The 27782-nt window shown below is 51.6% G+C and overlaps 15 protein-coding genes across 15 annotated transcripts; 9 read left to right on the plus strand and 6 right to left on the minus strand.

The window, feature by feature from the left end:
- Positions 1–226: 226 nt before the first annotated feature.
- On the plus strand, positions 227–3068 carry BDV14DRAFT_171247 (Zn(II)2Cys6 transcription factor). Its single transcript, XM_073768360.1, has one exon. The coding sequence runs from the start codon at positions 245–247 to the stop codon at positions 2465–2467; it is 2223 nt and encodes a 740-aa protein (XP_073629500.1). The 5' UTR covers positions 227–244; the 3' UTR covers positions 2468–3068.
- On the plus strand, positions 2632–4665 carry BDV14DRAFT_39614 (major facilitator superfamily domain-containing protein). The gene is made up of 4 exons (XM_073776682.1): positions 2632–2997; positions 3047–3470; positions 3521–4068; positions 4121–4665. The coding sequence occupies exons 1-4, from the start codon at positions 2795–2797 to the stop codon at positions 4386–4388; spliced, it is 1443 nt and encodes a 480-aa protein (XP_073629501.1). The 5' UTR covers positions 2632–2794; the 3' UTR covers positions 4389–4665.
- A 65-nt stretch (positions 4666–4730) lies between these two features.
- BDV14DRAFT_198997 (uncharacterized protein) lies at positions 4731–5491 on the plus strand (the record flags this gene model as incomplete). Its single annotated transcript, XM_073773131.1, has 3 exons — positions 4731–5094; positions 5144–5340; positions 5390–5491. The coding sequence occupies 3 exons, from the start codon at positions 4731–4733 to the stop codon at positions 5489–5491; spliced, it is 663 nt and encodes a 220-aa protein (XP_073629502.1).
- BDV14DRAFT_171251 (EXPERA domain-containing protein) lies at positions 5264–6504 on the minus strand. Its single transcript, XM_073768361.1, has 5 exons — positions 6245–6504; positions 6029–6192; positions 5734–5968; positions 5390–5684; positions 5264–5340 (listed from the first exon to the last, which is right to left on the minus strand). The coding sequence occupies exons 1-4, from the start codon at positions 6438–6440 to the stop codon at positions 5602–5604; spliced, it is 678 nt and encodes a 225-aa protein (XP_073629503.1). The 5' UTR covers positions 6441–6504; the 3' UTR covers positions 5264–5340; positions 5390–5601.
- A 1312-nt stretch (positions 6505–7816) lies between these two features.
- Positions 7817–8862, plus strand: BDV14DRAFT_208081 (NAD(P)-dependent alcohol dehydrogenase; the record flags this gene model as incomplete). Its single annotated transcript, XM_073775322.1, has 2 exons — positions 7817–7957; positions 8005–8862. The coding sequence occupies 2 exons, from the start codon at positions 7817–7819 to the stop codon at positions 8860–8862; spliced, it is 999 nt and encodes a 332-aa protein (XP_073629504.1).
- Positions 8863–8922: 60 nt separating this feature from the next.
- On the minus strand, positions 8923–9737 carry BDV14DRAFT_208082 (SDR family NAD(P)-dependent oxidoreductase; the record flags this gene model as incomplete). The annotated part of the gene is made up of 1 exon (XM_073775323.1): positions 8923–9737. The coding sequence occupies exon 1, from the start codon at positions 9709–9711 to the stop codon at positions 8923–8925; it is 789 nt and encodes a 262-aa protein (XP_073629505.1). The 5' UTR covers positions 9712–9737.
- A 395-nt stretch (positions 9738–10132) lies between these two features.
- On the plus strand, positions 10133–11740 carry BDV14DRAFT_188988 (flavin-containing monooxygenase; the record flags this gene model as incomplete). Its single annotated transcript, XM_073771139.1, has 1 exon — positions 10133–11740. One exon carries the CDS (start codon positions 10133–10135, stop codon positions 11738–11740), a length of 1608 nt encoding a protein of 535 aa, XP_073629506.1.
- A 237-nt stretch (positions 11741–11977) lies between these two features.
- BDV14DRAFT_208084 (aldo/keto reductase) lies at positions 11978–13309 on the plus strand (the record flags this gene model as incomplete). Its single annotated transcript, XM_073775324.1, has 4 exons — positions 11978–12023; positions 12077–12115; positions 12162–12702; positions 12756–13309. The coding sequence occupies 4 exons, from the start codon at positions 11978–11980 to the stop codon at positions 13123–13125; spliced, it is 996 nt and encodes a 331-aa protein (XP_073629507.1). The 3' UTR covers positions 13126–13309.
- On the minus strand, positions 13147–15185 carry BDV14DRAFT_208086 (Zn(II)2Cys6 transcription factor; the record flags this gene model as incomplete). The annotated part of the gene is made up of 2 exons (XM_073775325.1): positions 13147–14594; positions 14657–15185. The coding sequence occupies 2 exons, from the start codon at positions 15183–15185 to the stop codon at positions 13147–13149; spliced, it is 1977 nt and encodes a 658-aa protein (XP_073629508.1).
- A 200-nt stretch (positions 15186–15385) lies between these two features.
- BDV14DRAFT_208087 (2,3-butanediol dehydrogenase) lies at positions 15386–16584 on the plus strand (the record flags this gene model as incomplete). The annotated part of the gene is made up of 2 exons (XM_073775326.1): positions 15386–15456; positions 15489–16584. 2 exons carry the CDS (start codon positions 15386–15388, stop codon positions 16582–16584), a joined length of 1167 nt encoding a protein of 388 aa, XP_073629509.1.
- Positions 16585–16813: 229 nt separating this feature from the next.
- BDV14DRAFT_188992 (uncharacterized protein) lies at positions 16814–17806 on the plus strand (the record flags this gene model as incomplete). Its single annotated transcript, XM_073771140.1, has 5 exons — positions 16814–16904; positions 16940–17039; positions 17087–17164; positions 17220–17549; positions 17599–17806. 5 exons carry the CDS (start codon positions 16814–16816, stop codon positions 17804–17806), a joined length of 807 nt encoding a protein of 268 aa, XP_073629510.1.
- A 52-nt stretch (positions 17807–17858) lies between these two features.
- Positions 17859–19812, minus strand: BDV14DRAFT_208090 (MFS transporter). Its single transcript, XM_073775327.1, has 4 exons — positions 19612–19812; positions 19086–19515; positions 18159–19036; positions 17859–18108 (listed from the first exon to the last, which is right to left on the minus strand). Exons 1-4 carry the CDS (start codon positions 19777–19779, stop codon positions 18004–18006), a joined length of 1581 nt encoding a protein of 526 aa, XP_073629511.1. The 5' UTR covers positions 19780–19812; the 3' UTR covers positions 17859–18003.
- A 629-nt stretch (positions 19813–20441) lies between these two features.
- On the minus strand, positions 20442–21911 carry BDV14DRAFT_188994 (uncharacterized protein; the record flags this gene model as incomplete). Its single annotated transcript, XM_073771141.1, has 2 exons — positions 20442–21437; positions 21501–21911. The coding sequence occupies 2 exons, from the start codon at positions 21909–21911 to the stop codon at positions 20442–20444; spliced, it is 1407 nt and encodes a 468-aa protein (XP_073629512.1).
- Positions 21912–22536: 625 nt separating this feature from the next.
- Positions 22537–24641, plus strand: BDV14DRAFT_208094 (uncharacterized protein; the record flags this gene model as incomplete). The annotated part of the gene is made up of 4 exons (XM_073775328.1): positions 22537–22777; positions 22998–23447; positions 23494–23596; positions 23642–24641. 4 exons carry the CDS (start codon positions 22537–22539, stop codon positions 24639–24641), a joined length of 1794 nt encoding a protein of 597 aa, XP_073629513.1.
- Positions 24642–25662: 1021 nt separating this feature from the next.
- On the minus strand, positions 25663–27584 carry BDV14DRAFT_188996 (GMC family oxidoreductase; the record flags this gene model as incomplete). Its single annotated transcript, XM_073771142.1, has 3 exons — positions 25663–26580; positions 26653–27279; positions 27336–27584. 3 exons carry the CDS (start codon positions 27582–27584, stop codon positions 25663–25665), a joined length of 1794 nt encoding a protein of 597 aa, XP_073629514.1.
- Positions 27585–27782: the final 198 nt, after the last annotated feature.

Genomic DNA, 27782 nt, shown 5'->3' on the forward strand with positions numbered 1-27782 from the left:
GCCTCTCCAAGAGCATTTGAGACTGTCCCGTAAATGGCATCTAAAACAACTGTCAGCACTACCAACAACCCACGCCGATGATGAGTGAGTCCTCGTTGCGTCGCAAGTACAAATGGTGGGTATGTTGCAGCCTTGAATCTCAGGCAGTTAATGTACCACGTGACATGCCGGAATGCCGGAGTTTTCAACGTTTGTGGCAACTATCTTCTTTGCATCCCAGGCTCTTTATTACTCAATCAACAACATGACCACCCCCACTTTCATCGTGAGCATGCCCCCGCATGTCGGCCACGCTGGGACCAACTTCAAGCGTCGCTCCCAGGTCGCCAGAGCATGCAACTGGTGTCGCGTCCACCGCCTGAAATGCGACTCGGACTTTCCCTGCGCCAACTGTCGCAAGAGAGGCGGGGAATGTAATAATGACCGGCTTGGGCGGGCAGCTACACTTCCTGAAGCGACGAGGGAGATTGAGAAGTTGAAGAAGCGGGTTGAGGAGTTAGAACTGGAATTGCAGAATGAGCGGGCTCGACCGACTGGAACCGGCAGCGGCAGCGGCTCAACTATGGAGACGTTGAGGACCCCGGAGGATAGCCCTAGCAATAGCGCGGTAGATATGGGTGAGTATGGACGGAATAAGGTCTGGGAGGGCATATACATCAGTACCGCGCGGTCGCCGAATAAGACTTGGTATGGGTCTTCGTCGCTGTTCTTTTTCATCAATCGGATCAACAACTTTCTTACGGCTGCGTTGAAGCAGACCCATTCGACCAAGGGGATGTTGCCGGAGTCGGCTAGCTCACTTCTCGATGGCCCGGCTTCTACGATTGATGATGGCGAAAATACAAAGCCCGCTGCTCTGCCAGGCGAGCCCATCCGTGGCGGAGAGTCCTTGACCCCGATGCAGGAGGAGTACTTTCTCAATATATTCTGGGAGTCATTCTACCCAGATTATCCTATTCTCGATGAGAACGATTTCAAGGAGCATTATCAGTCGCTGTGGGTAAAGTCCGACAAGGAGCGGCAGCCATCTGCTCTGGTCGACATTGTCCTAGCCGTCTGTATGCAGTATGGCATGGCGCGGCAACCAGGAGGCCGGCGGACGCTCACAGCAGCAGCGAGAGGAAATGTGAACGACAATGATTCCACCATCGCTGGTCGATGGCACTATCGTCGCTGTCTGTCACTCCTCGCCAACGAGAATGAAAGTCCTACGTTGTCGACGTTGCAGTGTCATTTATTATGTTCGATCTACCTGTGCTGCGGAGGGTTTCAAAACATGTCCGATAATGCCTGCGGCCTTGCGGTGCGGACAGCCTTCATGCTTGGTCTTCACGTCGAGCCGCCGCAGAGTATGCCTCGCAGGGAGAGGGAACTCAGAAAGCGCATCTGGTGGACCATCTATGTGCTCGAATGTACCAGAAGCATGAAACTTGGTCGGCCATTCACTCTCCAAGACTCGACCTCTTCATGCACACTTCCTGCTGATGACCGAGAGATAGCTGGGTTGTCTGGGTCTAGCTTCGCGCCGATCGGAGACAATGTCACTTGGTTGACCTGGAACCTTCACAAAACGAAACTCATCGTCGCTGCCCGGAAAGCGTATCTAGCCTTCTATTCCCGACCCTTGGACACCATTACCCTAGATAACGCAGAGCCTATTACCCACACTATGGATACCTGGTTACGAGGCGTCCCAGAAGTCTTAAAGACCGCCCGTCAGAACGAGGGTATCCCTTTCTCCACCGATCGCTCGCCCCTACATATTGAGCAGTTCACTCCTGTATGGCTGCAGAGAGAGCGTCTACTGCTTGAACTCATGTACCACAACATCTGCATGGGTCTCTATCGGTCGTCTGTTTGTTTCGCACTGGGCGGCGTACCTCGCACAATCACCGAGCACGCGGCCTTGAGATGCGCTGCCCATGCTACTGCTCTCACTCATATTATGCATCAAGTCCTGGACACAACGTCTATTCTGAACGGCTGGCATGAAGCCTTCCAGTGGCAGTGGAATGCGGCAATGACCCTCGTCGGCTTCGTTCTGGCTTTTCCCAACAGCTCCTCCACTTGGACCGCCCGCACCAGCATTGACCTGTGCGTGTCCGTACTAGAAAACTTCGGAAATGGGTTCGCGGTAGCAGCGAATGCAGCTACTATTCTCCGCGATCTCAGCGTAAAGGTCGATCGCGTTACGGGTCAAACATTCAGGGTAGGTGGCTCTACACACACCCCGGAGACCCCTAAGGACGCACCGCCGACCCCAACCTATGGCAGCGATGGACTAGGTATCCCATACAATGACGTGAACTTTGATCCTGCCACGGGCTGGCCGATCGACTTTGGAGATACGACTACGGCAGAGATCGGCGGCATTTTGGGCCACTCCATTGACGTCTCTGCGGAGACATTAACAGACATCGACTGGTCTAATCTGAACGGCACTTTCTTCGACCAGTGGGCGCTTTGATTCGTATCATCTATCCTTGTCTTCTTCCATTTCAAGCTTGCACTGGCCAATCGGGCCTTGGGCGTTACGGTGAAGCACCGTCATCCCCCACGCTAGAGCGCTTGGCCTCGGCAATTCTCTGTTGGTGTTTATCCCGGTCGCAGGTATTGATCGCCATGACTTGAGAAAAGAGCTCCACCACCCCTCCTTATCCACTGTGAAGTTGGGGAAGTCCGGGGTTGACCCGAGTAATGCGGGGAAGCATGCAACGTCGCTCCACTGTTAAGAATATAAGCTGTGTCCCAGGACCCTGCTGTTTTCTGCAGAATTCTCCTCGATACCGCAGAGATGGAGAAAGCACAGAGCATCAAGTCCCTCGACGAGGTTGAGAAACCGAGTGTTCATCATGAAGAGGCGCTCAGCGCTTTCTCTCCGCAAGACCACAAACGGCTTATCCGTCGCATTGACTTGCGGTTGGTTGTTACCCTGGGCTGCCTCTACTGTATCAGCTTGCTCGACAGAACCAATTTGGGGGCAGCATCAGTCGCTGGGTATGCCTCCCATTCCACGACGTTTTCGAATGACAACTAATAGTAGCAGAATGCAACCCGATCTCAACATGAACGCCTCAAACAACGGCTACAGCATAACCTCCCTCGTCTTCTTCATAACATACACCGTCTTCCAGATTCCCGCGACCGTGATAATCCGCAAAATCGGACCCCGCATCTTCCTCTCAAGTATCGTCTTCTTTTGGGGCGCCGTCATGATCGGGTTTGGGTTCGTGCCGAGTTGGCCGGCAATGGCTGGGTTACGGGTTATTCTCGGTGCGCTTGAGGCGGGATTTTACCCGGGGTGTGTCTATCTGTTGAGTACTTGGTATACCCGGTATGAGCTGCAGAAGAGAAATGCCGCTTTCTATTTGATTGGGAGTACCGCGTCAGGATTCGGGGGTATCCTTGCCTACGGGCTGATGCAGATGGATGGACTGGGTGGACAGGATGGCTGGCGGTGGATATTTATTGTACGTCTTGCTTTCACCTCATACCGAATACCAGTGCTAACGTATCGCAGATCGAAGGAATACTGACATGTGTTCTCGGCTTCGGATCCTACCTGATCCTCGTCGACTTCCCCGAAAAGTCGCCCAAGTCATGGAACTTCCTCAACGAATCCGAAGCAGCATACATAGTCTCAACAATCGAAAATGACCGCTCAGACGTATACGCCGAAGAGTTTTCTCTCAAAGTGTACCTTCGCAACGGCCGTGACAGCAAGGTCTGGATCTACGCCGTCATGTACATGCTCACTACTTCAAACTCCTATTCGATCGCTTACTTCCTTCCGATCATTTTGCAAGAGAGTATGGGGTTCTCCGTCGTCAAGGCGCAGTGTCTCGTTGCACCGCCTTATGTTGCTGCTGCGATCGTGATGTTCACACAGGGAGTTGTTGCGGATAAGTGGAGGATACGAGGGCCAATTGTTGCCATCAATGCGGCGATGGGGTTGCTGGGTTTGGGACTGTTGGGGTATGTTGACAGTCCCGCACCGAGATATTTTGGCGTGTTTTTGGCGACTATTGCTGGGAATGCGAACTGTCCCGCCCTTGTATCCTGGCAGAGGTATGTCTTCGCCCCTGGTCTAATTAGTTCGCGAAGCATTGACAGGTTACAGCAACAACATCCGAGGCCAATGGAAACGCGCCCTCACATCAGCGACCCTAATCGGCGGCGGCAGTATTGGCGGTATCCTCGGGACGACCGTCTTTCGCGCGCAGGATGCACCAGATTACATTCCAGGATTGCTCACGACGATGCTCGCGAATGCGATTATCATCGTCCTCGTCGGCGCGTTAACATTGAAGTTCCACCGCGCGAATAAACGCGTTGATGCCGGCGGGAAGGCAATTGAGGGATTGACTGGGTTCAAGTACACACTCTAGATTTTCTGAATCTTTCTATACAGAGCAAGTGGCGTTAAGACAGCTTTGAGTCAGTTTACACAGTCCATGTCCTTAATCGCCATCTATCTTTCATGATCTTGCTATCTCCCTGACTAGTAGGTAGAGTGGTAGACTAGCTACACCAAGACCACTTTGTACTAGCATGACTCGAGATCGTCAACTGTGCATAACCGAGGCCCATCAACCCCTCATTCACTGCTGAGCTGTCTTGATATGGCACTGCCTATAAGGACGTGCATTGCATCGCATTGCGTTGCATTGCAAGCGTTGCCATACTTACAACACCCTCGTAGTCCTCTTTCACACTCTTTACCCGCCACAATGACAGAACGACAAGATGGCCTCCTCCTCGCCATATCGCGCGTCAAGCCAGGGCAAATTACCCCCGCCGCGTTTGAGGAATGGTACAACGACGTGCACGTCGCAGATGTGCTCAAGACGTCCGGTATAAACTCCGCAGCGCGGTATCACGCGTCTGGCACAACACCCGATAGCCAAGAGTGGCCGTTTCTAGCACTGTACCCGGTTCCAGATGTGGCGTTCTTGGTGTCGGCGGAGTTTACGAGTGTTCCTATCGCTATTGAGAGTGATTTGCAGACGGGGAAAACTTGTTTTGATGTTGCGGAGTTTGATATTAGACAGCATCGGGCGGTTGTTGATGTTCATGCTGGGGAGGTGGCTGATGGTAGGTCATACTCAACATGATAGCAGAATGATCGTTCTTACAAGCCCAGGTCCGGCGGCAAACATCCTCCTCGTGGAATTCGATCCCGACGTCCCTGAATCAGAACTAGGAAAGATAGTTGCTGGCTGGCTTCAGGGTGCTGGAAACGCGAAAGACGCCCCTCGTCGCGCAACGGTCCATAAACTGACTTGGTCCCTTAACCACCCGGGTGAGAAATTGAAGGAATTGCCTGCGTACTTGGCTGCGGTAAGCATCGCGAAGAGGTTGCTCTTATGATCTTGCTAATTCAAAGCAGTTTGAGTTTGGCGATGACGAGAATGTATATCAAGATGCGATCAAGGAAATTCAATCGGTCGGGAAGGTGCGACAGTGGAAATTAAATAAGGCTTTCCCATAAGCTTTCCTCTCATTTTGCCAGTCTATTATACTATTCTATGTTTGGCCTTTTAGCACATCTAGATATTTCTAGCTATGTTGGTGCTTCCGAGAACACCGTACTAGCCAGCCCTACTTTGTCTTCCGTCCCTGGGTGATATCGTCAAGCTTCCTGACTACACCAGCAAGGTATTTCACACTTTGAAATGCGTAATCTGCGATTATTAGTATCTTACAAGAAAACAGAAGAAAGACGATGCTCACAAGATCCAACAACGATCCAAATCGCGTTGAAAAAGAAATAGTAGAACCAGAAGTAGTACCCCTCGGGTCTACAGAAGTCTACGCCGTGGAAGTAGAGGTCGAACAGACTTGTACCGAAGTAGAGCACGTCGCCGTAGACTTGGCCGACGGACAATATCAACTGCAGCGGGTGCCGCAAGGGATGTTTGGTGTATATGCAGTAAGCGATAAAGAATGCTAGAGGACCCCAGGCAAACTATGTCTCGGTCAGCAAATCCACTAAATAATTGAATAAAATACAAGGTAAGAAGCATACAGCAGTAACAGCTTCCATGATAACAAGGAACGAATCCGATGTCAGGTACCGCGAGTCGGAAAGTGAATACTCCTTCCACAGCTGCCCGAAAAGCGTGCCCGAGCCAGCTAAAGTCTCATGATAGATGACAAAATAACTCTCGAAGAAGAGGTGGATAGATCCCGCTGTTCGTGGTTTCGTCAGTTCTGTACTTCTGATGGAACGGAGATCACGTACTCAAGCACATCCAAACAAATGCCACCTGATCGGAAATGGTGCAAGTAGGTGTTACTCGTGTAATCGTCAAGTACCCTATCCCAATTACCGCCGCCCAAAGAAGACCGAACTGGGTGATCATGGACAAGACGGGGGTCTCATTTTCGGTGAAATGGGGTAGCTGCAGTCCTAGCGGATAGTAAGAATGGGAAGCCATGGTGACAAGATTAAACAATCCCCAATGGCGAAGGGATTTCTGAATACTCTGGAATCCAGCGTAGATATGGTTCCTAAATACTCTCTACTCCGAGGCCCATTCAGCTGAGAATTGGTGGGACTCTAGTCAGGGGAACAAACGCCGCGGAGTCCGCGGTCAATGTATATATGCAGCCCAAACACCTTCAATGATTGGTCCCTGGTCTGAAACTCCGAGCTTATCCACTAAGTCTTCTGAATGTCCGACCCAATGAAGGACAAGCAATAATAGCGGACAATTTCTCATTGGACAAGGGAGGAGTAATCGAGGCTGAATATCTCGATCCCCTGCTGCAAGGTACGAGCTGATCTTCGTCCGCGGGACTTCGGGTGCCGCGTTGAATCCATGGCGTGATGTTGAAGAGCACTATTATTGCAGGTTACCCTTGGTCAGCGAGTCGCTTGCTTGCCCAGGTTGAGCTTAATAACTTGTCTGCCTGGGCTCGTCTCTCAGTATGATATGTGACCTTGGTCCATTGCCACTCTGGTTGGGGGGGGAGGGGGGGGATACTACTATTATCTGAGTCTATAGGATTATATTTTGGGCTCTAACCATTCTACATTGCTTGGGCTATCTAAAATGTAGATAGTAGAGGGGATGGCGACGCGGGCAATGCAAGCCCCGAAAGTCCGCACCATCGGACACACCCTTCAGCCGCACCAAACTCTGACAACTTGAATACTTTGGGCAGTTAATCCCGGTTAGGCACCCCGTTTCCTACTCTGATTCATTTCCTAAATCCGAATGTTGGAGGGTGGTAGACCACACTCCTGACCCCCGCCTGCTGGAGAAATGGAGTGTGGAACGCCCAAATATATATATCTCCACTTCGTGAAGTCAAATTTGGATTGCTGGCCACGAAGGGGACCAAAAAAAGCATCAACTTGATTCTGCTCGTAGGACCATGAAATAGATCTACCTAGTGACACTAAAGTGATTATTCTTGTCCAAACAGTCGGATACTCAGCCCATCCCAGGTGGTGCGTAGAGCGCCACGTGATGCTGACAAACTACTTGTCGCGGGGCAGCGGAGCGCCTTCCCAAAGGAGAAGTGGCCGCTAGACCGGAAATGGCACTCCGAGACTCCGGGTGCCTCAGGCCATTGAATAGTAATCATCTTCCTATCACTGACCCTATCAATTCTTACACCACCGGAGTTTGATTCCTCATCTTCGTCATGGAATCTGGCAGAGTATTCTCGGTAGGATGTAACGCTTACGTCTACTGCAGTGTGGCACCTATAAATGCGCGCGAGGTCCTCCCTCGAAAGTATCATTATCATCGACTTTCATAACATACTCTGTATACAACAATCAGATACCACAAAACCATCTACAATGCCTTCCTTCACAGTCTTCAAAGGCCAGGAGTCTGGAAACCCGGTGCAAAGCACTACTACCAAGTCAGATGAGTTGATAGAGAATTATGTCCTTCTCCGCGTGACTGCATCTGGTCTTTGCGGGACAGACCTGCACTACGTACGTCTCCCACAATCCAGATGGAGGACAGTTATTGACTTGACCAGCGCAAAGCAGACATGGTCCTCGGCCACGAAGGTGTCGGGATCATTGAAGCCGTCGGCCCAGAAGTGCGCTTCTTAAAAAAAGGTGACCGCGTCGGCTGGGGTTACGAAACGGATAGCTGCGGACACTGCATTGAGTGTCTCCAGGGTACAGAGACATACTGTGCTCAACGTGACTTTTACGGCGAGAAGAACTTCGATCAGGGTAGTTTTGCATCTCATGCTGTCTGGCGCGAGTCGTTCCTGCATAAGATTCCTGAGGGGATGAGTGATGCTGCTGCGGCGCCGTTGCAGTGTGGTGGTGCTACGGTGTTTAATGCGTTGGTTGGTGTGAAGTCGACTGATACTGTGGGAATCCTTGGTGTTGGTGGACTGGGTCACTTGGCTATTCAGTTCGCTGCGAAGATGGGATGTCGCGTCGTGGTCCTTTCGGGCTCAGATCGCAAGCGCGAGGAAGCTCTGAGACTCGGCGCACACGAGTTCGTCGCTACCAAGGGGGCCACTGAGCTATCCGTCACCACCAAACTTGACAGACTCATTGTGTCAGCTGCGGTGCCGCCAAACTGGGACCTCCTCCTGCCCATCCTCGCCCCTCGAGCTCAGATCTACCCGCTCACCGTGAGCTCAGGCAATTTTGAGATCCCATATATGACTTTGATCTCAGCTGGTATTCAAGTCATTGGTTCTCTAGTTCCACCGCGTGCTATCCACAGGAAGATGCTTGAGTTTGCGGCTATGCATAAGATCGAACCGATGCTTGAGACCTTTCCTATGACGGAGGAGGGAATTGCTGAGGCCATGGACAAGCTGGACAAGGGCCAGGTTAACTATCGTGCTGTTTTGATTACAGAGGGAAAATAATCTATGCTCCATGAGCTGATGTGATTTAGCAGCGATAATTGGACAATTGCTACTGTGGAGTTACTGATAATTAATCGCTGCCCCTCCATCAACAAGTATCTGCTCCCCATTCACATACTTGGCCAAATCACTCGCCAGAAAGACAGCAACACCCGCAACATCGCCGGGCTCCCCAAGGCGTCCCAATGGTACAAGTGCCTCATCAAGATCTCTCGTCCTGGCGGCTGCTAAATGCGCTGCATTCATATCCGTCTGGATTGTACCGGGTAGAATGCAGTTGTAGCGTATATTGTGCTTTCCGAATTCAACGGCCATGGACTTTGACATCCCGAGCACCGCGGCTTTGGTCCCTGCGTAGTGTGTGAGGTTTGAATGCCCCATCACCGCCGTGATCGAGGAGATCGACACGATGCTCCCGCCGGTTCTCTGCTGGATCATTTGTTGTGTAGCTGCCTGGGTGAGAAGGTACGTTGCTGTATAGTTCACATCAATGTGGCGTTGGAGTAGGGGTTTTGTGACGGAAGTAGCCGGTGAGAATGTACATATACCGGCGTTATTAACGAGGGCGTCGACACGGCCAAACGCAGATACAGTCTGGTCGATGATTGTATCTGCCGCATCGTCTGATGTGAGATCGATCCCGATAATGAGATGCTCTACGGCCTTGCCGTCGAGTAAGACTGGTGGTAAAGACTCCTTGAGAGCCCTGACATCTTCCTCTGTCTCTGAGATGCCTAGGTGGTGCAGGGCAAGGACCGCCTCTTGCTCCGCGCAGCTGCTGGCGATGGCACGGCCGATGCCCGAGGAGCTACCAGTCACGACGATAACTTTGTTCCGAAGTAGTGACATCTCAGGCGTACAGGAGTAGCTGAGAGTCCCTTCTGTGTGCTTTGGATCTGCTGGACTGTCTGATTAATGTTGCTCTGAGCTGGTTATATGCGACTACTGTCATATAGCCGCGGCATGCTGTACACCCAGGACAGGAATTCTATTTGTTACAACCCCTCATCTCTCGAATACGAAAGACCCTCGGTAATGTACAAAGGCGGGGGAAGGAGGGATATTCGTCAAGATTAGCTAGCGGTCATTGTTGCAATATAATGTTTGCGATGTTGAGCAAGGCGGGTATATTAGTTCCAGCCATAAAGAGGAGGTAAAAAGGAGGACATTCAGCTGAAAAGCGCAGCTCCCTGGATTTTGGCCACGGATTTAGAATTTTCCTGCACGCCTCTTATCCTCTTTACTTCCCTTCTTCAGATCTCTACTGAATATGCCAACCGAACCCCGCGCAATCATCATCGGCTGCGGCGTAGCAGGCATCGCCCTCGCCGCTCGCCTCAAAAAGGGCTTGAAGTACGACAACTTCATCATATATGAACGTGAACGAGAGATCGGCGGGACATGGTTCCTAAACACGTACCCCGGCGTGGGCTGCGACGTCGACTCGCACCTCTATTCATTCTCCTTCAATATCAACCCGGACTGGTCGAAGCGCTTTGCAGAACAGCCTGAGATTCTGGAGTACTTGAACAGTACAGTTGATAAATTTGGTATAAGACCTCATGTACGCTGTGGCATTGAAGTTGTTGAAGCTGTTTGGAGCGAAGAGGATCAGCTCTGGAAAGTTCATCTACGTGACGTCCAGAGCAACTATACGTTCTGGCGAGAGGCAGAGATGCTTGTCTCTGGGGTCGGGACCTTATCGCAGCCAAAGGACTGCGATATCCCAGGCTGGGAATTATTCAAGGGCATAATGTGGCATTCGGCGCGCTGGAACCATGAATATGACCTGGCTGGAAAGACTGTCGCGGTGGTCGGCAATGGCTGTTCGGCGGCGCAACTGGTTCCTCAGATTGTGAAGAAGGCAGGCAAAGTGTATCAGTTCCAGCGATCGGCGCAATGGGTCACTAGTCGGGTTAATAGGGAGTTTACTGCGTTTGAGAAGTGGTGCTTTCGATACGTTCCTCTCCTTGCCAGGTACTATCGGTTCAAGTTGTGGAAGGACACCGATGGATTGCATACTCTCTACATGTCAGATACACCCGCCTTGATTAAGGAAAGAGAAGAAACAACCCAAGGAGCTGTCGACTACATCAAGGAGACAGCGCCAAAGAAGTATCACGATATCCTTGTGCCGCCGTTTCCTTTGGGCTGCAAGCGCCGCATCTTCGACCCTGGATACTTGGAGTGCTTGTACAGGGAGAACATTGAACTTACCACCGAGCCGATCGTCGAGATCTACGAGAGCGGGATACGTACCGCCAAGCGAGATATCGAAGTCGATGCCATTGTTCTTAGTACCGGATTCAAGGTGCAGCAGTTTCTCTCTCCGATCACTGTGCGCGGCCGTCATACCACCCTGAACGAGCACTGGGAAAGTACTCGAGGGGCACAGGCATACAAGGGTACGTTCGTTTCCGGGTTCCCGAACTTTGGCATGATATTCGGGCCCAATGCATTTCCCGCACATAATTCCGTCATCTATACGAATGAAACGCAGGCAGAGTACTTGATCAAGGCCATGTTCAGGCCAATCCTTGCAGGCGACTTCAAGACGCTTGATATAAAAGAGGCAGCGGAGACTTGTGAAGCAAATTCTTTGCAGGAGAAACTTAAAGGAATGGTATGGGCTGGTGGGTGTTCCAACTGGAATCTTGACGCCAACGGCCGCAACACTACCAATTACCCGGACAATACCTGGAGATTCTGGTTGCAGCTCTACTGGCCAAAGTGGACTGATTTTGATATCACTGGTGACACCGGACAGAGACCGACCCATCCATTCTACAAGATGGCTTTCACCGCAGCGTTGGTAGCAGTAATTGTGGGAGGTGCCTACACCGAGAAGGCCGTTCGTTGGCTGTTGAAAATCAAGTGAAGTTTGAAAAATAAGATGTATGATAGGTATCTAGGCACTGGCCGAGCTTGCGACGGAGGTGAATGGAATGGAAAGTTGACCCCAGGGCACAAATCATGGCATTAGAGGCCAAGTTGTAGGCTCTGATCCCGAGCCAGTAAAGAATTATGTAGGCACTACGTAAGCAAGAAGTAGATCAGGTATAAAAGCAAGATCCCCGCCAATATTCGGCTTTCGATTTCCGAGCACACTGCAACAATGTCAACACCTCAATTCTGTAGCACCGCATTTCCCCTGAACAATGGTAACATCCCGCCAAAAGTATATTTATACATTAATGAGCACTGACAAAAGCAGGGACGCGAATCCCAGCAGTTGGACTAGGAACATGGCAGGGTAAGACGAAATTGCCAGGAATATACATTCTATACTGACCGACCAGGTTCCGGAAACGACAACGACGCCGAAAAAAATCAAATCAGAGACTCAATTATCCACGCTCTACACAGTGGCTACCGCCTCATTGACACAGCGCAGTACTACTTCGTTGAACCTGTCGTCGGCGAAGCAGTGCGCAACTCGGGAATCCCCCGAGAAGACATCACCGTTATCACCAAATTCTGGGGCGAATGGCATCACGATCCTGCAGCTGCTCTACAAAAGTCTCTGGATGCGCTTGGTCTAGATTACATTGATATCTTTCTGATGCACTGGCCTTGTGCAGAGACGCCGGACAAGAGTCGCGCGTTGCGAATCGATGAGTCGCCGACTTTTGTGGAAACGTGGAATAAGATGGAGGAGCTGGTTGGGGATCGGTGTTGGTCAATTGGAGTTTGCAATTTCACGCAAAAGACACTTGATGTTCTACTAAAGGAGGCCAAGGTGGTTCCAGTGGTCAACCAGGTTGAGTTGCATGCGCTCAACCCGAACCTGCGACTGGTGCCTTATTGCCAGGAAAAGGGAATTCAAGTGATGAGTTGGAGGTAAGAGAGACCATTTACACCGACAGAGAAATTGCTAAGCACTGATTGAATAGCACGATGGGCGGCGGTGCGGAGTTCACGCCTCAAGCCAGCGAGATCCTCCGGAATCCTATATTCACACGCATTGCCCAGCGCCATCAGTGCTCCACGGGTGCTTTGGCATTATCATGGGCGGCACAGAGAGGTATCATTGTTATTCCCAAGAGCAGCTCCATCAAGCGCATTGAAGAGAACATTAGGCTTGTGGCGCTCGACGACTCCGAAATGCAGGAAATCAACGACGCGCACCGCACCATCGGACAGTTGCGCATCGCCGACCATATTCCGGGTATGCGACGGGAAGTCAATGGACAGAGCACCATTTTGGGATGGACACAGCAAGACTTTGGCTGGGAGGATGCCAGTGGAAACTGGTTGTGCTAGAGATAGAATAGATACATATGGTTACTGCGGCAGCAGCATGTCAAACGGCATGTCAGATAACGTCGAGAGCATTGGATTGCTCTGCCAGGGCTCATATCCTAGTAAGTTGCTAAAGACTCCTGCTTCTGGCGTGGAATCCGTGGTCTGGTCCATTCCGTTGATGTCTATTTCAGGGTCCTTACAGGCAGTCCTCTGCCGGCTGTCAGTCAAACGGTTCGACAGTCCATCGAAGAGCTGCATAATCCATAGACTTGGGTCCCAGCAGTCGAGGGACTCATGCAACACCATCTGGCAGTTGTTCAAAGCGGATCGGCCCAACTGCGCAACCAGCCTCTGGGGGCTCCGTAGCTTCATGTAAAAGGTCGCTTGCGCTAGAAAGATTCTGTGGAAGAACTCATGTGGGACAAGCAGAGTGAGAGACCGAGTCACCATGATACAGGCCACGTCTGAGATTTGCTGTGCTGCGGCGTCAGTGATCTCCTCAATATCGCTGAAGTCTTCGCGGAGATGACTGCCCTTTCTTCGGTCGTGGCCCTGACCAAGATAGAGTAGGAGTATCTTGTCGTAGTATTGTGCCATAAGCGCCATCGTAAATGGTTCTGCATTGCCAATGTCTGTTACCGAATGCTCATTCCATCTGAGATTCGCTGGGAGGCATTCTCGCCAGTAGCGCAGGCGTTGATGGCATGATTCTGGAACGATGCGTGTCCCGCCAGGAGCAAAGCAGCTGTTGACAATATCGTGCACGATCAGACATAACTTTGCAATCTCGATTTGATAATATGCGAAAGCACTTTCACCTGTAGCAGAGCCGAGAGCTTCCGGACAGGGTGCATCGTGAGCCAGGTCGTTGAGAGTAAGCATTTCTGTGTCGGCCTGTTTGACATCAATGCGAAACGGGCGGCCGACTAATGTACTACAGGAGGTGTCTCGTACGACCAATATCCACCACAGCCGCCGCAGGAGACTTTGATCATGGGGATGCATGTTGGTGGTGGCTGTTGAGCGATGAATACCCATGGCTTCGGCGATAGTAACAGCAGTGCTGAGCCACGAGTAGAAGTTCCAGTAACTGTTTGGTCCTCCTCCCCAGAACGTCATGCATATTGCACTCTGAAGGATGACGATCTTGTCAATCTGAAAGCCAGAGTCGAAGAGCAACTTTACCCTTCTATGAAACCGAGAGCGAGCATCTTTTCGCGAACTATACCCAGTCTGATGAAGGAGAGAAAGTGGGCAGAAGGTAGCCGCGATAAAGCAAATAGAGTACAGCAGAATCAGGGGAACCTCGCTACCCTCATGCTGAGCTATAAGTTCATGTCGATTCACGATCGGATAAGCTGGGTATACCCGGTCCAGGAATACTGACACGAGGCCGTCGAGCTGACTCTTATCTGGGACGTCAAAGACTCCATGAATTTGGAGGTAATCTAAGTCCTCTTTGGACATGTGAGCCGGGGCGCATTGGTCTGATTTTGGTGTTAGAGGATCATGGCCAGGAAATGGTGGTCCAGGGTGGTGCAGCTTCAACCGGCCCCTTCCTCCAGGTCGTCGAGTACAATGGCGAGCGGAAAGGTTTCGCCAAGATAAGTGATGGAGCATTTATCCATAGAGCTTCTTCCATTGCGGCTGTTGATGAAATACTCGAACATGCCCGACCATGAAATGTCACGGTAAGATGAGCCATTGCTGGTAGGTTGGGATGAATCCTGCAAGCGTGCAGGGTGGATAACGGCTGTGTGCGTTGGCGAAAGCAGCGTGGCAGTGCCGACAGGATTGATAGACATGGGAGCAGGAGCAGTCGTCTCCAACACTCCTTCCTTTGGGGGTTCTCGGTCAGACTCATCCTGCAGCTGCCCTCGATGCGAGTCCTTCTTTCGCACGTAAGTCCCCCTCCTCGTGGGTCGCAGTACACAATCGGCTTCTCCAGCTCGCACACAATTCCTGCATGGCGTCCCAAGTATAGCACCGCACTTGATGCGTTTCAAATTGCATCGTTTGCACGCCTTGCCGGCTCGAATCCGGGGGCTGGGTATATGGAGTTTGCTCGGACGCGGCATTGGAAAGCTGAGAACAAACTTGTTTTCGACCGGAAAGAGCGACCCATAAAGCCAAAGGTCACTTGAGCTTCCCCGCGCGGTGTTGGCATTTTTATTGGAACTGGTGGGTCGTGGGGATCTATATAACCGAGTCAAAGCGCTGCATATACCCCCTCCCAATACTCTATCGCAACTTGGTCTCCGAAACAACATTGATCAATATGGCCCCAACGGTCACAGCTCTGCAATACTACGGTCCGAAGGATGTACGGCTCGAACGTGTTCTCTCACGGTATGCTCCACTCTATTTTATTTTATGAATAGAACTGCCGTGGTTGATTTGTGCAGACCGTGTCATCTGGATGAAGTCCGAGTGCAGGTTGCTTACTGCGGCATCTGTGGCTCCGACATTCATGAATACTTAGGAGGTCCTATCTTTTCGCCCCCGGCCGGCGAAAAGAACCCGTATACAGGGGCCGAACTCCCTGTGACTCTAGGCCATGAAATGTCTGGAACGATTGTCGAGATTGGGTCGTCGGTGTCAGATCCCAAACTGCAGATCGGCACTCGAGTCGCAGTCAATCCGGCACTGAACGATCGCCACCACGGAGTTGACCCGTGCACTGCCTGTCAGCTTGGCTTGCCCAATATCTGCAAGCGATATACTTCCTATGGCTTTAGTGCTGCTGGCGGAGGTCTGGCGTCGGAGATTGTCGTCAAGCACTATGCCTGTATCCCTCTACCAGAATCGGTGTCGCTCGAAGTTGGTGCACTCATGGAACCCTTGGCTGTTGCCTGGCACTGCATTCGTATATCAGGGTTTCAAAAAGGGCAGACTGCATTGATCCTGGGCGCTGGTCCCATTGGACTGGCAATTCTAATGCTTCTCCGCGTCTGGGGAGCCAAAACTATCGTTATTAGCGAACTAACAGCGTCGCGCAAACAAATGGCCAAAGACTTTGGAGCCGATCTTATCGTTGATCCTACCGAAAATTCCGACCCGAAAGATGGCGTGGACCCTGTCGTGGCGGCTACTCAGGAGGCCGTCAAGGCGGATGGCGCAGATGTCACGTTTGAATGCACCGGCATACAGACAACTCTAGACACAGCAATGGCTGCAACGCGACCTGGCGGGGTGGTATTCAACGTTGCAATCCACGAGCGACCACTTATGGTAAATCTGAACGATGTGACCCTGGGCGAAAGACGTCTGACCGGAGGAATTTGCTACACGGAAGAAGACTTCCGAGGGCTCATTACAGCGCTTGAGGCCCGATCTTTCCCAGCGGAGAAGTTGATAACTTCTATTGTCGATCTGGAGGATGTGATTGACAAAGGCCTGCTCGAGCTGATCCACAATAAAGCTGCGCATGTCAAGATACTGGTCAAGCCCAATCAAGCGCGGCCGTCGCGTCTATAGATCCCAATAGTTATATAGCCGAATACACCCGGGTACACCCAGTCAGCATTCCTATATCAGTAGCCACTATGCTGGTAGCTGAAGAACAATGCGAACAATGTATATCTCAATGTTGCGCTCTTGTCGAAGCCGCATCTTCACCAGCAAAGTCTCATCAACTCGGCGGCAATTCGCCTCTGGTCCACTTTACTCTAACCGTACCCAAAATGAGACGCTTCCTACGTCGAACATGGCCCAACAAAACAGCCAAGAGAAGTTTCTCACCCACAATGTAATGGACCTGTTCTCGTTAAAGGGCCGGACTGTCGCTATCACCGGTGGTGCCAGGGCATAGGCATGGCACTCGCGTTTGCAGTTGCCGAAGCCGGTGGCAAGGTCGCGATCTTGGATGCTGCCTCTAGGCCGCATGAGCACTTTAAGATATTGGAACAAAAGACCAAGGCAAATTACTACCAGTACGTGATTATTTTGGGTTCTGACTTCCACGATTGATGTTTTTCAGAGCAAATGTAACAGACTACGATGGTCTAGCGAGCGCGTTTCAGCGACTTGACACTGACTTTGGTGGCCTCCATGGATGGTATACCTCTACCCAATATTGATCTTACGGTCACGATTTGTTGACGACATTATAGCATTACAGCGGCCGGGGTCTGTCCGGTCCAACCGTTCTTAGAGCGCCCATGGCAAGACGTCAAGCGCTGCTTCGACATTAACGTGCTGGGAACGTACTACGCGGCACAGTTAGCAGGGCGCTCCATGGAAAGAACAGCAGCAACTATGCGAGAAGGCTCTGTTACAACGTCAAGTATTGTAATGATCGGGTCTGTCGCTACACACCGCGCGAGTGTTGGGCAGTTCACGAGCGATTATTGTGCTAGCAAGGGGGCTGTTTTGTCCCTGGCCAGGGAGTTGGGCGTTGAGCTTGCGGAGAGGAGAATACGTGTCAATTGTGTCTCGCCTGGGTGAGTTGCTTCTATTGTCTTGCCTAACTTCTGTTTCTAATCTTTATAGGTACATCCGGACAGACCTCACATTGGACATTGCAAAGCGTCGCCCCGAACTTGCTTCGCTGATGCATTCTGAGCCTCCGATGAAGCGCATGGGTGACAGGGTAGATCTCAAGGGCGCTGCTGTATATCTACTTAGTGAGGCCAGCGCTTATATGACGGGTGGCGAGATATTGGTCACTGGGGGCATTCATGCTGGTCGGATTAGGTAGTCTAGCTAAACAGTAATAGCAGTTCATTCAATACTTATATAACATCATGATCTAGATTTTCACGGCCGTTCAATCATTCATCGTCAGAGTAGACAGGTTTCCTCTCAACATTATAGATATACCATATCTCTCAAGCAAGGGAATATTGTATCTTCCTTGACTCAGAGCTCAGTAGATGTCCGGTACGTTTCCGGCCTCTAACTACTGCGACGACCAAGCGGCTCGAAGGGGAAGATCCCAGCGACAATTGCCATGACAATGTACAGCGCGGCGCAAATATACAGAGGGACAGAGGTGCTGGTCTATATACCTGTTAGCATTCCCTACCAAAAAGAAAGATAGGTGAACATACATCAGCCTCTCGTCCAACAACAGCACTAACAATACCCATAATCCGATTCAAACCGATCGCAATACCATTTCCAGTGCCGCGGTGCGCGGATGGAAGGACCTCTGGTGTATACGCATAGAGCGTACCATAGTAGATATTAAGACAGAAGTTGATGATGCACGTAAAGGCGACATTCTGCGCCGCCGTGCGAACCTGGGTATACGAGAAGAAGAATATCATTGTTACCAGGGCGCCGATAATCATTGTTCCGCGGCGACCCCAAAACCACTTGAGGCGACACATGAAGCCCGCAAGTATGGGGCCAAATATACCGCACATGTTGGTGATGGCGTAGTTGCGCCAGGTGATGTAGGGGCTGTCTTCCCCGAACTGGGCACCGCGGGACTCGAGGTAGCTTGGTAGGAAGACGTTGAAAAGAGGGTAGGCGAGGCCGATCAGGAGCCATGAGAACCAGATCAGCGAAGTTGACAGGCCCATTTTCTTGGTGGTGTAGAGACCGCGTAGATGGTCGCCGAGCTCTGGTAGAGATATCAGCTGGAATGAGCGACGTGTGCCAGTTGAATGACGGGTTCGTGTCTCTCCCAGGGCTGTCAGTCGCCCCACAGTCAGACTGCAGGGTCTGTTGTACTTGTGAGCGATCTTTTGTAGCACTGCGACCACTTTCTCGTCCTTGCCTTCGGAGACTAGGAACTTGGGCGTCTCCTCGAGTCGAATAACGGTGACTCGCAAAATCGAAAGGACAAAGACAAAGGCGCCAGAGGTATACCAGACATAGCGCCAGCCCTGGTTGTTGTCGTAGGTACAGGTCGCAGCATCAGCGCAGGAGTAATTGGGCATAAAGGCCCATGCGAACAACCCAGCGATCAACTGACCGACACCTAATAAGATTAGTATCTACAGAAAAATGAAAGAGACGTATATGTTTACCCCACCACGCCGCCATTAGAGTAACCAGCCAGGAGTGCTGACTGGGGAGGTACTCCAGAAAGACAGCAGTATCCAGAACCAAGTTGCCCCCTGCTCCGAAAGCGCTGAGACATGTGAATAGACCGAGGACAATCCAGTTTGGAGAGGCACCGGCGACAATGGTGAAGACAGCAGAGATGAAGAGCGAGACGTTAAAGGCAAAGCGACGACCGATGACATCTGCGGAGAAACCCCAGAACAGGGCTCCGACCAGCATTCCGACATAGACAGCGATCGTCAAGCCGGTTTCGAAGCTAGGCTGGAATTCGAGGACGGCCTGAGTCGAGACGATCGACTGCAATAGTAGAATCAGCGAGTCGACAGCGTACCCGAAGCCATTGAGGCAGAAGAGCTTCCACTGGTGCGGAGTGAAGCCGATCTCGTCGATGGCCTAGATAAACAAGAACATTAGCTTGGATACTCTTCCAGCTCGCGCCTGGATATACCGGGCTGATAGAGTTCAATCCCGCCACCGTAAAACACGCACGTCGTTGACCAAAGCCATCTTTGCAGTCAGCACCGCATCCAGCTTCTCCCCGCCGAGGAGGTCAGTGTCGCCCAGAGTGACCGAGCGGTCCTCCGAGACAGAAGGCGCATTTTTGTTCTGGTCACTCTTTCCAATGGCGCCTGTGCCAGCAGACTGTTCGACGTCCATCGCGAGAAATCCTAAGAGAATGAGGGGCAACGCGACAGGATGAAGACTCGGAAACAGCCGATAAACCTGGTCTTTATAGCAGCAGTAACCCCAGACAGCCACTTGCGCCGGCCCCCTCGTGCCATTGGACTTCTGCTTATCACGATGCAAGTCAACGCATCTCAGCCAATCAAGGAAACGCGTGGTAACGACCGTTGTCGATAAGATTGAACGAGTTAGGGCTGGCTGGCGAATGATAAATTCCCCGATGTCCGCAAACAGGAGGTCATGTCGTCGATCAATGATATCACCCAATAATAATTGATTATTCAGACTTTGTCTAGTTTAGCGTGCCAAGTTTGTTTTCTTGGCCCCCTTGCAAGTTTGTTCAGTTTGTTCGGTTGGCTCGTGGCTGTCCCTCGGTTCGCTGCTGCCCGTCAGTCTGCAGCCAGTCTCGTGCTACCGTACTACAGCTTTATTGTCCTCTTTAGATGATTCATTGACTCAGATTCCTCTCTTCACTTTTCAAGCTTCTTATTGTAACGAGTACACGCGTTAGAACTAGTTTTGGTGTGAGGTTGGTTTCCGAAATTTCGATATATATATATGTAGGCACCTACCGTTATTCTCAACCATGAATCATAAGCCATTACTGAAAATCAAATTACCCTAACAATTGAAATCTATAGCTCGTCATGAGTCTTCTTCGGCGATTCTGCTCCAGGCCCGGGGATGGTAAAGATAACCCTCCGATACGAAACCAGCTCTCCATCCGAGACCTCCAGAATAAGATGTAGATGCTTGTTGCTCTCAGGATGAGCATTTCGACCAGGTCGACGAAGAATCTCATCTGGAGGAATAATGACAGTCGTCAATGCAGAGTCCGGGTTCCTAATATGCAGCTCAGCAACGTCTCGCTTGGGGGTGTTGTTATGTGAAGACGGCTCGCGATACTGCCACCATTTGAAGCTCAACTGTTGACCGTCGGGATCGCAGGAGTCGCTTGCATCAAGGATAATTGCTTCTCCGGCTTCGACTTCGAGCTCGATGACATGGTGTCCTGGGTCGCCGTTAACTACTGCAACGGGTGCGTGGTTGGCGTTGCTGAACTTAGGAGTGACAGTCCACTTCATGCTAGCTGCAAAGTCCTTCTGGAATGCTTCCCGCCAGCGCCAGATCGTGATATGCGAGCCCATGATTGTTCGTCCTTCGCTGTCAACGAGGGTATCGACACTGTCGGCAATATGGCCTTCGCCAAATGTCACCGGGCCGTATCGACCACCCCAGGAGCCCCAGTCGGGATGCTCGGGGTCGGAGAGACCGGTCGGAATCATGTAGAGCAGCGAAGGAGTGTCACCCTCCATGATGAATTCGACGTCAGGATATTTGGAGCCTAGAGCGCCCGAAGTTTGGATGTTCTTCTTCACCCACTCCGGTGAGACAAGCTCGTTGTCAGCTTCGCATGGGAAATGGTAGTATGCTTCGCCCGACATGCCACCCCAGGCTGCAACGGCATAAAGATTGAAGTGGTGAACGCTGGCAATGTAAAAGAGCTGTGGCCAATGTCGGCGAATCCAGGTTCCTGAGTTATCCTGGTCGGAGATTGAGTACGCACGCAGTTTTGAGACGAAGTTCTCGATTTCTGAAGCCGATCGCGTCGCATTGACATGCCATAGTGCCTGTGCAAGGACCGAAGCACCGCTCCAGATAGGGATTCATAGTGGTTCGTCTGAGTTATCGACTGCCTCGACTAGCAGTTTTGACCCCGAACTGTCCTTCCCTATGCCATAGAGCGGTAGACCCGAGGCGATCAGCTTCTTGACTTCTTTGGCTTCCGGCCATCCGGTAGCGTGCAGCTGCAGATTTGGTAAAGATTCGCCATAGGCGTCGACTATCTCGTGCATAAGGTCGGGGCGAGTGGTGTCATTGAGCCAGATGCTGGTTGTTGCGACGAGTCCTTCGATGCGGAATTCGTTTGCGTAGGCCATCAGACGAACCAGTGACTGTGCATCGTCGGGCTCGTTGGCAATATCGCTCAGGACAAAGAGGCGAGGACGAGTTTCGTCTTGGAGTTGACATTGCGACTGCAGCGACAATTGAGGAAATAGAGGGGCCAACAAGGCCAGCCAGCATACAGATCTCCAGCAGGTCATGATGGAGAGGATAGAGCTGGAGGAACTTAAACTACGGCCGGTGTCACTTATTTCAATCTATGTGTTGGATGCTACTGGAGGCTATAATTTCCATATTGCATGGGTTTATTGGAGTAACTTAACAAGGAATGTCCAACCCTCACAAACCCACTACCAAGCACAATGAATATCCTCACGCATTGGCAATCTCAGGCTTCGGTAACCCCCACGCTCCGTGGACCTGGAAATGTTTTACTTGGCCAAAGTAAAAAGAGCCAGGAAAATGTTCCATCCAAAGCCAACAAGCGAAGCAACGAGCACCCGAGACTCGACCGGGACCCACAGGAAGTTGGCGAGGGAGCAAGCTGGCCAGACCTTCCAGGCGTTGCGAATAATCGACCATATCTTCCCGTTGACTTCCAGTAATATCAGAGGCGGGTCGGAAAGGCGAATGACGTTGGTGCACACTAGAAAAATGGAGTTCATAATGAAAAGGCCGACCGTCTGGTCCAAGGCGAGCTTGAAGAGGACATTGTGCCAGGCTGTCTGTGGCGCCTTGTCGGAACTTGCCGATAGTTTGGTCGGAAAAGTGTCTTCTAGGAATTGCTGCCAATGACAGTTGACATGCGCTTGAATAAGGCCAAAAATGGCGAATTCAACCACGGACTGCCAGTCTAGCGATTGGAAAGACAGCCCCGGTGTCGTCCAGATCCGGGCGCATTGCGCAGTAAGGTTCGCGGCTGACTTGAGGAGAGCGGAATGTATGACCACTGTGCTTCGGGTGGATATTGTTTCCGCTGCTGGTGCTGTGGAGGCCGACACCGTAGAGAGACAAAGGGACGATGGTATGATCAAAGGCGCTTGGAAGACGCAATTGCAGCCTATTTGTACGCCCTACAAGGCAATGGTGGAGTCTTCCATACAACCCCCACGCGCGCTTCGAGTTGCTATTCCTAAAATCATTCCAGACAGTGCTATAAGTTGCCAGGGTCAATGGGACAGTCTGGGGTATGCGGGGGGGGGATGGTCTTGGAAAGCAGCAGTATAAGTAGAGAGCTTTGATATGTGTAAACACTATACTTCGGTCCTCACTCCTGTCCGTTCAAGTCAATCGAACAACAAGGTTGGATCCAATTCGAAACTACAGTCTCTTCCAGGACCTCAATTGGCGTCTGGCTCTCATCGTTGGCTTCGACAACGGCTGGTGGGGAGGAGCACTGGGTTTGTCCGAGTTCCAACGCAAGTATGGCGAGTGGGATGAGGATCTAGGTCAATATAATATTGCGTCGCACAAGGCCTCTGTTGGTACGGGGACAGGATCTGCTGGTATTATCCTGGGATGTATCATCGCTCCCATGGTCACGTCCAACCTCGGTCGCCGCAATGCCTTTCTGGTGATGTCGCTCTTGATGTGCATCGGAATTACCCTTGAGGCGTCATCTGTAACATCGTTCTGGCAGTTGGTGGTTGGCAGAATCATTGTATACTCTGGCATTGGATTGGCCTCGAACTGTGTGCCTTTGTACCTGTCCGAGTGCTCGCCTCGACGGATTCGAGGTAAGTCAGCATCGCTCTCAGGGATGCTTGTACTGACAAGATCTAGGTGCCTTCCTTGCGCTCTATAGCTTCTTTAACTCTCTCGGAGTCTTTCTTGCTTCAATCGTTGTCTACCTCTCCCGATCACGCCAGGACAAGTGGCAGTACCTGTGAGTAACCCATGCCTCTTAGCGTTCCTGATCTAACTTCGATAGAATTGTGATCTTGTGTCAACCCATCGTACCCGTCGGATATGTCTCATTCTACGTCTTCCCCGAGTCACCACGATACCTCGATTACCGCGGCCGATACGATGAAGCCGAGAAAGTTCTTCGCTCGCTGTCAAACCACCCCGAGACTATCCCTCAAGAGGTTGAACTTCTAAAGGCGCAAGACCTCGAGCAGCGTGAGCTCCACCGAGCGACATCTGTCTGGGACTGCTTCAACGGGACTAACCTGCGTCGAACGATCATCGCCATGGGGGTACAGATTTTCCAGCAGGCGCAGGGTGTTTCGTTCACCCAGAACTTCGTTGTGACTTTCATGGAGCAGCTGGGATTCCCGGACCCTCTACGCAGTAATCTCATGGTCACCGGGTGCAGCTTTGCGGTGCATATCATTACTTTTCTAACATTTGACAAAATCGGGCGGCGACCATCGCTCTTCCTAGGAGCTATTCTCCTGGCTGGAACAATGATCGGCACTGGAGCAGCAACTAGCACTGGCACTGCAGGGAACTATTCGAACACCGTAGCGGAAGCGTCCGTGGCCTTGCTGATCTTATGGTACTGCATTTATGGATTCACATGGGGCCCTGGGTGCTGGGTTGTTGCAGGCGAGGTAGGAACTGGTCAACTGCGTGAGCGGACTCTCTTCCTTGCATCGATGGGCAGCTTCGTCACGTCGGTGCCGATCAACTTTGTCAATCCGTACGTGCAGGCCGATCTAGGAGGGGCTGTCACCTTCATCTATGGTGCATTCTCAGTGGTTGCTGCCGTCTGGGTGTGGTTGATGGTGCCAGAGACAAAGGATCGATCGCTGGAGGAGTTAGATGACATGTTCCAGGCCAAGGTGCCAACCAGAAAGTTCAAAAACCATGTCTGTACAGGACTGGGGGCGGAGATCACTGAGCTGGAGCACATCGAGGACAAAGACAAGGACGGCAAGATCGAAGCAGAGTGGGTGGAGGATCGTCAGATGCAGCGATCAGCATAATATCACGCTGCATAGCAATCGCATAGGCTCACCGTAGAAGAACTGGCAAAAGTAATCCTCGTCAATGAACGATGTGGCTGCCCAATGTTGAGTGGTAGACGTCACCATGCAGTCGCAGACTCGATCCATGGAAATCGAGTCTCACTGAGGTCTATAAGAAGGGCTTCGTAGCAAGGAGGAAACTTAACGATCACTAGGATCCATTTTTGCCTTATCCATTACAAGTTGCTAGATTTCCTCAGCCGACTGTCACCCTCTTGTCAGCATCTCTACTCGGTATACATAGTTTACACCCTCGACGCACCATGATTATCGCAAAGCTCCTGTGGATTCTTCCTGTTCTCGATTTAAATCAAGGACCAGAAGGAGACACCTAGAAGATAGTCTCCTCCATCGACGTCGACGACGTATATACCGGCAACGCGATACGATGTGTTAATATCAAACTATGCAGAGGCAGCAGAGCCAAGGTTTATGCGTCTGAGAACGGATGGGACAGATTTGCCTTCCAGACGTATCGTGAAAAAGGCTGTCAAGGTGATTACAAGCAATACCCAAGTGCCAAAAAAGGAGACTATACTGATCACTCCGCATTTCTCACACTGAGCATGCGAGTCACTCCGCTCTTTAGCGCACATCGTACTCTTCAAGAGGTTTCTGGGCACTGGGACTGCGCAGATACATCACCCTTAGAGGACTTGTGAGGAGGGACATTCGGAGGGATATACTCTCGAGCGTTCTGGGGAAAGGGAAGTTTTTCTGCGATGGGCACTCGGACTTGTATCTTAATACCCCCACCAAGAAATTGGCACGTTTCACTCATGTATGGCGAACCTCTTAACGAGAATGGTAAAACACGTTTCCAATGAGTTGAAAGTACAAGACCCAACGCATTGCTAAAATGTACAGATCAGAATCCTAATTTAGCTTGATGGGGACATTGAGAAGAGTTTATGTTCAAGGGGAAGTTGCTATTTACAGCGCAGCAAGCTAGTTGCAGAGCGTCCATTATGCGTGAGCATCAAGAAGAAGCACGAAGATCCTCCTTGATAAGATCAGCAGCCTTCTCAGCAAGAGCAAAGACAATCGCCTGAATGTTCCCCCGAGGAATAAGAGGCATGATACCGGCATCCACGACACGGAGGTTCGAGGCACCGTACACCTTAAGACGGCTGTCGACAACACCACCGCTCTCACGGGGAGCCATTGCGGTGGTACCAGTGACGTGGTAGTGAGCGACAATACGGTCTTTTGTTAGTTCGCGCGCGGTTTCTAGATCGTCGACGCGCTTGTCACTGTGTAGACGGCGACCGCCGGGTTTGATCAGGGAGGTCATGGGCTCGGTGGCTGCTAATGTCTCGAGCCATTGGGTGTGGCGCGCATGGATCTCGAGGTCGAGAGGGTGAGAGAAGAACTTGGGGTCGAAGACAGGAGGAGCGTAGGGGTCGTTGGAGGTCAAGTGGACGTGGCCGCGGGAGAAGGGGCGGTTGAGGACAGAGACAATACTGACGAAGCATTCCGGTTCCGTCATTCCGAAGATTCCCTTGGGGCTGGGACCCTTTTCAGGGGTGATTTGGAAGGGTGCGAGGGTGTATTGACCGCTTGGCTCATTGTCGTCTTCTAGGATCTGGCGTAGGACTTGGTACTGAGCCTCGCGACCAGGGAGGGTAGGGTACTGGGATTCCTCAAGGTACTTCTTGATAAGTCCCTTCAGCTCGCCATCTTGCAGACTCGGTAGCGTCATGTAAGCGGAGGACAGCGGGCAGACACCCAGGGGTCCAGCTCCAGAATGCTGCTGCCAGGCTTCCATGGCAACCTTTGCGACTGCTGGGTCTCGGAGGGCCTCACCAGAGACCTGTCCATCGGCAATCTCCCAACTAAATGGAACGAAGCCGTGTTCCTGGAGGTTCTCACCGATGTTGGGGTTATCGATCAAGACCTCAATGCCATGTTTTGTCAGGAGATCAGCACCACCAATACCAGAAAGTTCAAGCAATTGAGGAGTCTTGACAGCACCAGCAGACAGAATGACTTCGGTCGCAGCGGTAACAGTCCTCTTCACGCCGTCCTTGGGAGTGAACTGAACACCGGTGGCCTTGACTGACCCGTCCGCTCCCTTCTGTAGAACGATCTTCTCGACTGTCGCATCGGTGACGACTCGCAGGTTGGAGCGCTTCGCAATTTCGTCGTTGTAGTATGCGGTACCGGCGTGGCTGCGGCTTTTGTCTTTGGGGTTGATGGTAGCAGGATTGCAAAAGGCACCCTTGGATACACCAGACTTGGGGTCACCAGTGAGCTTGTGGTTGAGGTTTTCGAAGACCTTGGGCCAGGCGGCGTTGAAGGCAGGAAAGGGTCCCTCTCCAAAGGAGATTTGAACAGGGCCATCGCCGCCCTGAAGGGTCTCGTCGATGTAGCCCAGAGACAGCTGGTCGCGGATCTCGGTTGTAGGAGGAGTAAAGGTTTCGGATTTTCGAAGGTAATCGGAGAGCGACGCCCAGTTCCAGCCAGCATTGCCCAGTTGCTCCCAAGAGTCGACATCTTTCTTACTGGGGTAGATCACCATGCCTAAATTGATGGCCGATGATCCTCCAAGTGTACGACCGCGAGGTTCGGCGATCTGGCGGCCATTGAGTCCATCCTGCGCGAAGGATCGACATTAGAAAGGATCTCTGGAAGGATTAGCAAAGTGCTTACCTGAGGAGGGCTGGTGATGCACCAGTCAAAGTCTGGGTCGAAGTAAGTACTGGCAGCGAGACCAGGGACCGCAATGCGAGGGTCTTGAACGCGGTTGCTGCCAGCTTCCAGGACGAGGACTTTGATCGCAGAGTCCTCAGTCAGGCGATTTGCAATTACTAGACCAGCAGTGCCACCGCCAATAACAACAAAGTCAAACGACTGAGCGTCGAGCCCATGGACGGCCGAGGTATCTACTGACGAAGCCATATTGCCTCCAAAAGATATTGCAGAAACAGGAGCGCGAGGTTCACAAACATGTGGCGGGAACGGGGCAGTTATCGAGGATCCAGAGTGAAACAACACCTCCAATGATAAGGCCGGCAATGGTGCCTGCCACGTGGGTCGATATTGTCTTCGATTCTCGGGGAGAAGAACAGTCGATAGCAAGTGGAGCGTTTGAGCCGT

This window comes from Aspergillus stella-maris (genome assembly GCF_047715825.1).
Source record: "Aspergillus stella-maris strain CBS 113639 unplaced genomic scaffold BDV14scaffold_19, whole genome shotgun sequence".
NCBI lineage: Eukaryota > Fungi > Ascomycota > Eurotiomycetes > Eurotiales > Aspergillaceae > Aspergillus > Aspergillus stella-maris.